The sequence below is a fragment of the Vigna angularis genome, chromosome 1, assembly GCF_016808095.1.
Source record: "Vigna angularis cultivar LongXiaoDou No.4 chromosome 1, ASM1680809v1, whole genome shotgun sequence".
Taxonomy (NCBI): Eukaryota; Viridiplantae; Streptophyta; class Magnoliopsida; order Fabales; family Fabaceae; genus Vigna; species Vigna angularis.
The window spans coordinates 58182617-58190772 of record NC_068970.1 but is presented as its reverse complement, the minus strand read 5'-3'; the positions used below and the strand labels follow the sequence as shown (position 1 = coordinate 58190772).

At 31.9% G+C, this 8156-nt stretch overlaps 1 protein-coding gene across 1 annotated transcript; it reads left to right on the top strand.

Annotated features, from left to right (window-relative positions):
• The first annotated feature begins 3828 nt into the window (after nt 1-3828).
• LOC108334990 (probable trehalose-phosphate phosphatase J) lies at nt 3829-6778 on the top strand. Its single transcript, XM_017570912.2, has 11 exons — nt 3829-4373; nt 4488-4628; nt 4740-4811; nt 4903-4998; nt 5107-5166; nt 5257-5358; nt 5447-5524; nt 5649-5718; nt 5988-6058; nt 6215-6307; nt 6422-6778. Exons 1-11 carry the CDS (start codon nt 4131-4133, stop codon nt 6494-6496), a joined length of 1101 nt encoding a protein of 366 aa, XP_017426401.1. The 5' UTR covers nt 3829-4130; the 3' UTR covers nt 6497-6778.
• The last annotated feature ends 1378 nt before the right edge of the window (nt 6779-8156 follow it).

Sequence of the window (8156 nt, the reverse complement as noted above, 5' to 3'; positions counted from 1 at the left end):
CATTAAATTTAAATAATTAATTTAAGATACACTGAAAGTTTATACTTTAAAAAATAAAATAATTCATCTCAAGGTCAATTTTTATTTCATATAAAATTTGTATACTATAAAGAAGTGGATTTTGTAAAATAAATTTACAATTAGTTATTTGATTTTATTGTTAATCTATATAAAACTTTCAGCATATCTTTTTCATTTTGATGCATATATTTTGAATGTAAACTAAATATTAATAGAGAATTTGATAACTAATAAATTTAATAAATAATAAATTTTATTATGATAGATTATAATCATGATTCTAATATCATATTAAAAAATAAATTTTAAATCTAATTTAATACATTAAATATTTTTAATTATAAAATATTTTTTCTCCCCATATTTCCTTTAAAGCCCCATTTGTAATTTTATAGTAATAAATTGTGTTGGCTTACTTTTTGGGATGATAATTTTTAAAAAGCATCCCATGCATTATACGAATGTTTTAAATATAATTAAAATTATGTAGTCTTTCATTACGTTTAAAGTCTCTCTTTTAACTACAAAAATATAAGTCCCATTTATAGCGCCGCGTACAAAAGAAAGAGCCACCTCTTCTATCTCCATTACTCACCACCCAAATAATATAAGTAAAAGGCTTTTCTATTAGGATTATAACTTAAGGACCTAATTTAAATTTAATGATAATACATTATTTAAATTCAAACTAAAACATAATTCAATATAGATTTAAAGTTAAGTATAATAATGTCTTCATATTAATAATAAATTTGTTTTTACTAAAATTATACAATCATAAAATAATCTCTAATGAAAAAAATTAATACGACAATATGGCGACGATTATCCAACTAGCGTAATAAAACAAAAATTATGGTGACAATGTTATAATTAAGGTGAACAGTATAATGACGATTTACATTTTAATCGTGGTTATGTTTTGAAAATAACAAAGTAACAACGATTCATAATGTAACGTCGTAAAAACATTAAAAAAAATGACTACAATTTTGTGTATAATTGTCACCAAAACATTTTAGTGCAATGATATGACGACGATTTAGTAATTTAACCATTATTAAACTCCTTATCAAAGTTAAAAAGGATTCACCTTTTCTCTTTCCTAGGTCGTGCATAGACAATTATTTTTCTTCACTTCCTACTGTCAACGCATAGTCATCTCCACCATTCTTCCACACTGTTTAAAGCCATTTCTGAGACACCATTCACCATCATTCTTCTTTGGACCACCAACATTGATGTTAGTTAGTGTCTTCTTCTCTGTTCTTTGTTTTCATCAGGGTTAAACACCTACATTTTTCGTCAACCTCACACTGTCACCCACTACCACGGTCATCCTCCCACTAACAATGAGGAGTTAAATATATCTATTTTGCAATTATGGATTATGTAAGTTAACTTTTAAATTTTTTTATTTATTACCTTCTTAGATATTAAATATGTATTATCAATATCAAATTTAGGTAATTGCATGGTTTGTGTTTGGAAGCGAAAAATGATGGCACATATAGGTCTATAGACCCTCATTTCGTGACCCCAATAGGTAACAAGAAACCATAAACAAAATAATACATCATTATAATTCCATAATGAAGCAAAAGGAATAAGTTGACCTTCCCCATATATAGATAAGTAAGTTTATTCTTTTTTATTTATTTCATAACGTATATTTTTTACATTTTAAACATCTTTTAATTAATTTTCAACACAAATGTCATTAACATGCTAATTCTATCCATACCAAAGCGTACTATTGTATGATTTTGCTTTTTACATTGAAATCCTCCCCGTTATTTGAAAAGTATAATAAATACGGAAGTCTATTTTAATAAACGTTTACTACTACATTCACCTTGAATATACAATGTCATGATTTCTAACATTGAATGTTTTAATTTTAGTGTTTGTAATACACATAGTATATTGAGTGGTAGATAAATTGTAAACAATAAAAGGGTCACATGGATTTCCCTCAAGATATTTATATTGTATCATTCATTTACTTTTTGTATTATCATTTAGTTTATCTATATGGTTTTATTATGAGTGTAGTGCAATAAACAAATTGGAAGTTATGAGTGTGACTATTACATCATGAATGGATGACAAGCCGGTTATCAAAGTAATTGAAATGAGATAATATACTATATATAACCCATTTTTAACTTTCATATACTAATTTTAACTTCAATTCACTTTTGTCTAATTTCAAAGACAAGCAATCATTCGATAAAAAACGTTAAGTTATGTTTAAACATGAACAAATATTTTCTTCTTTAAATATAAAAGTATATAGTATATTGAATTAGAGTTAGTTTGTAATACTTTATTTATTTATATATATATATATATATATATATATATATATATTAGTTATTTCTTTCACTTTTGAAACCTTTAAATTATTAGTTAGTTTTTAAAAATGTGTTTTAGAACTTTTGACAGATTTGTGATAAGATGGAATTGAAAAATTGTATTTTAAAAAAAATCCAATTTCAAGAATGGTTAATACCATAACAGTCGTTGAATTTTTCTTTTCAACAGATGGTTGTAGTGTTTCAATGTTTAATTATTTCTATTTTTATTTTTTATTTTTATATCAACAACTATGGTCATACCATCATAGTTTTGTACACAAAATGATACAATTTAAACAATCGTCATTGTTTTGCATTAACTTTTAATGATGAATGTTTCAACGATGATCTAGAAGTCGTAATAAAAACACTATTTTAGCTGTCTCATAACTACTATAGTTAATAATAAAAAAAATAAAGACTAAAATATAAAAAATCAGTTAAGAGAATGAAAAAGATGTAATTAAGAATCTTAAATCTTACTTGCTATAATTTATTTAATCAATTTCCTATTTTTTAAGATTTGTTTCTTTCTCAAGTACATTTGAAAGTGTTTGGTTATCCACCATTCATATGTCTTTGTTCTTTTAAGTTTGTCTATTGGGCTTTTGAACAAAGCACTTGAAACAAATGAATAATAAAAACATCCATCAACTGTTTCAATCACGTAATTTTTAAACATATTATATGTATATAAAACTAACTACTTAATAAATATTGAAAGAGTAATAAGTGGTGCGGAATTATGAAAAGTTATTTTTAAAAATATAAAAAATACTCTATTATTCATTACAGGGGATTAAATGCATTATTTTTTTTAACTTAATCTCATTGAATTTATCAAAAATAACAAGTTTATATCTATCACTACATTTGTACATTATATGGGATGGGTGGATGATAAACGACCTTCTGCTGTTTGTGAAAATATGATTTATTTGAAGTATATGAAGAAAAAAAAAGTAATAATTTAAGTAAAAAGAGTGGTGGAGTCGAATTTGACGTGGCAGGAAGGGCAGTGAAAGAGTCGGCTAAGGGATGTCGGCCACGTGGAGAGATCTTATTTTATATTGTAGTTGTTGTTGGTAAAGTAAAAGTACACAAGTTAGAAGAAAGAGAAGACAAGAGTAACACTGTGTTACTTGATAAAAATAAATAAATAAATAAATAATAATATAATAATGATCTGCAATTGAGTTGCAATTATGGAAGCTGGAACACGATGATCTAAAACCTAAGTTATTTTAGAAAATGTGAGAAATCGTTAAAACGAGAGGAAGAAGTGAAAATGAAATGGTATGTGGCGGGGACCTCAAGGATATCGGGGTCGAGGTGGGGCAAAAGTGTGGGCCCTCATTCTTTTTCAAAGTGGGTCCCACTATTCAGGACCTTCGGTTTCTAACAACTATAAATTAAAGCTAGGGGCAGCGTCTTCTCCCCCACACATACATTCACTCCTTCTTCTCTCTGTCTCTCTTCTCTTCGCTTCTCTGCCACCCCATTGCAGCCACCAATTCTGCCAAAACCTCTCTTTCTTCTTCTTCCTCTTCTTCTCACAAATTACCCTTTCATTCAATCATTTCTCTCCTCCCACACCGCTTGCTTCTGAAACCCTACTACTGTAACAAAACCTTATATAATCCCTCTCCAACCTTAAGCTACAAAACCTTAACATTCCTTAGCATCCTCGACCTTAAGTTTTCAAAATTTTATAATAATTTGCTTGGGATTATTCTATCTGCACACAAAATGACTCAGCAGAATGTGGTATTGTCCAAGACAAAATCCGGGATCAACAGGGACCTAACGGTTGCGCAAAAGCCACCGGCGGCGCCGGGAGGCTACATTCCCATTCCGAGAAGGAGGGTTTTGAAGAACCTTGAGATCAATGGAGGACAAAGAATCAATGCATGGGTTGATTCCATGAGAGCCTCTTCTCCCACCCATGCCAAATCATCCTCTTCCTTAGCTGAAGAACACAGCTCTTGGATTGTGAGATCCCATTACTCACTCTTTGTCGATAAAAACACTATACGCCCTTTTTGAACCAGTTATGGATCTGATCTTTCTCTAACGTCTTTATAACGCTTGTTCTTTGTCAAACAGCTTCGCCACCCTTCGGCATTAGACATGTTTGAGCAAATTATGGATGCATCCAGGGGAAAGCAAATCGTCATGTTCCTGGACTATGATGGTACTTTGTCACCTATTGTTGATGATCCAGACCGTGCTTTCATGTCGGATTCGGTTAGTATTCATGCATACCATTATTCAACATATCATAACATCATATCATTGATATCATATATATAAATAATTTGGTGGCTAACGTGCACGTGGTGTATTGTCATATGTCAGATGAGGAAAACAGTGAGGAAACTTGCGAGGTGTTTTCCCACTGCTATAGTTACAGGCAGATGCAGAGACAAGGTATGCTTAATTTCAACTCTGTCTTTATTTTTTTTTTCCTATTTTTTCGGGGAAAAAAATAAGTAATTTGGTGTCGTTTTGCGAAAAATAGGTTTACAATTTTGTGCGCTTGGCCGAGCTATATTATGCTGGAAGCCATGGCATGGATATCCAAGGGCCAACAAGAGACTCCAAATACAGCAACAAAGTGAGTGAAAGTGAACTACCTATAGTAGTGCAATATAGTTAGGCCATGGTTTTTTACCTTTTCTAAGAAACCAAATATTAATTTTACTTTGATTCTTGTGATCTGCAGGACAAAGGAGAGCCAGTTCTTTTCCAACCTGCCAGTGAATTTCTTCCCATGATAGATGAGGTTGGTCAATTTTACATGCCTCCTCATCTTAATTTTTTTTAATTTTAAAATATGGTAAATAAAAGTAAACTTTTTTGTATTAATTTTCAGGTGTACAACCAATTAGTTGAGAAAATGAAATCAATCCCTGGAGCAAGGGTGGAGAACAACAAGTTCTGCGCCTCTGTTCATTTTCGCTGCGTTGATGAAAAGGTACATAAACTTTAAAGCCGGCCATGTTATTGGTAACTGAAAATTGTGATTTGGACTTTGGCTGAGTTAAGTGTCATGATGTACACAGAAATGGAGTGAACTGGCACAGGAAGTGAGATCAGTATTAAAAGAGTACCCGAAGCTTCGTCTTAACCAAGGAAGAAAGGTGGGCCATGGTTTTATTTCCTCTTTCTTAACATCAACTTTGTATGTGGTGGGGTGTTTGATTTAGTTTAAAGATAATATGAAATGAAAGATGTCTCACTTTCAATTACATTTGTTTATTGCAGGTATTAGAGATTCGTCCATCCATTAAATGGGACAAAGGGAAAGCATTGGAATTTTTGTTAGAGTCACTTGGTAGGTTTTAATCCATTTCATTTTTGTTCTTCCTTTTATTTCTCACAAACAATACTTACATTTTCTCCAACATAGTAATTGCACAAAACCCACTAGTTGGATAATTCTTCCAAACGTTTGACTGCTAAAAACAATTTAGAGGACCACACACACACCCCTGTGGGATTAGTTTATTCACTGAAACATTGTTTTATAATCACATGCTTCTAAATATGCGGTAATTTTTTAATTTGTCAGTTGATATCTAAATAATAAATCGTTTTCAACAGGATTTGCCAACTGTAACGATGTCTTTCCTGTTTACATTGGAGATGATAAAACCGATGAAGATGCATTCAAGGTATCCAATGATCTTAATCTATTTACTTCTATTTGTTATTTCTCTAAAAGGATACTGCTTACTTGTTTAATATATTATATTCGTTTGTAGATTTTTTGGGATAATCTGAACCAAGTCAACTAACCAGTGCTTGTTAATTTCTTTTATGATAATCAGAAACTTAGAGACAGAGGACAAGGTTTTGGGATTCTTGTCTCGAAATTCCCAAAGGACACTACTGCATCATACTCTTTACAAGAACCTAACGAGGCAAGTATAATAGATTGATTTTCTCATTTCATCATCTATTTTTGCACCGTGGCATCGTATGCATAAAATATAAGTGTTTGCTTATGTATTTATTCATCTACCTGTTTCGTGCAGGTGATGGATTTCCTTCAACGATTGGTGGAATGGAAACAAGTATCCCTTCGTCTCCGAGCACGTTCCCGTGTGTAAATGAATAGAATGATAATGTACATCCCTACCCTGCCATAAAAATGGAGTCGAGCTAGGGTAGCATATAGGACCCTTTTTTCTTGTTTTGTTCAGATTAGAACAAAGAACAAAAATGTATGGAAAAAGGAAACACACAAGTGTCTTTCTGAGTTTGAAGCACGTTTACATTGATGTAATTAACCACGTAGTTTGTAGTACGGAGGAAAAGTCTCTGTTGCATCAAATGTAATACTGAATGGATTAATTTTGTACTTTTCCAAAAAATGATAATATATGTTACAACTTACGTATGGAAAAACATGTAGTATATGTGAGTTCTTGGTCGTGACATGCTTACAGTCTCACAATCATGATCGTACAAACTGGTCTGTTGTTTAATGGTAAAAAAAAAAGAACATTGGAAACACCGTCGCTAACAGAATTTAGGAAAAACATGGCTGTAGTTTTACGATACTCTACATGAACAAAAAACAAAACAGACTGTGACATCTTGAATGGCGAAGTTGTAGTCTTTTGGCAAATGGGGCAAGAGGTTAAGGGGTAAGTTCATAACTTTTGCTTTTAATTGAAAAATCGAAAAAAAAAAAAATAGAGAAAGGGCAAGGGTAAACCGAAGTCCTTGTTGACAGTTATTCTCGATTATTGGTTTCCTTCTCTGCAATATATTTGGTTTCTCGGTGAAGGTTACACAAACACTAATGGACATGCTTCTTTTGGGAAACAATTGATTGTGCCAGTTAAACTTATTGTGGATTAAAAGTCTGTGAAGTTTTCTTCATAGTTGGCTGCATAATAAACAGCCATGTCAAAAAGAAAACCTTGTCTATCCCTACGTAGAATGATCCAGTTGTATGGTGTTCAGGAGCAGTGATCGCACGTGCATAGGAAACTAGAAATTATAGGCAATTGCAGGAAAACCGGGCTTCCATTCTAAGTAAGATATCCTTAATTCGGAGATAAGATCATCATAACCATCAATGATTGGATGCTTGGAGATTCAGGTAATAAGCATAGGAGGGGCCCTTGTGGACTTGGCTTATTAGAATATTTCTATCCTGTGTCTGAAGCTGACTCAAAAGTAGTAGTTGTGGGCTAGACTTTTTTTGGTGCTCAAAAATTCAATTATATGCTATGTCCTTATTCAACGTTTGAATCAATGTCCCTTGTCCATGCCAGATGCACTCCCATAGCTTTCTCTCTGTCATGCAGAATACTGACAATTCTGTACTCCTCCAAGTATTGGCAATTGTATCACGAATCGGTATATTACCATAAACCCAGTAGAGAGATAAGGCCAGAAGCATCACAAAATGGACAAAAAGTAGTATATGTAGTGAGAAAAATAATTGAACACCCCTAGTATAGCTACCAATATGTCTGTACGTACACTACATCTACATCGATCCCTGTTTGATTTTAGATCAATAATTGGTGAAGTAAGACATTATAAAAGCAACTGTTTAGAAATTTTGGTAGTAAGACCAATAAATAAGGTCTCTGGTTGATTCTGGGCCATAATTTTTTACTGCCTTTACAAGTTATTTATATAGAGGTGCTAGGTTAGATAATTAGGTTGTAGAATCACATGCAGAATGGCGATAAAGTAGGAAAGGAGGTTTGGCGTCCGGTATATATAGAAAAGGTGTTTGATTTTACATAT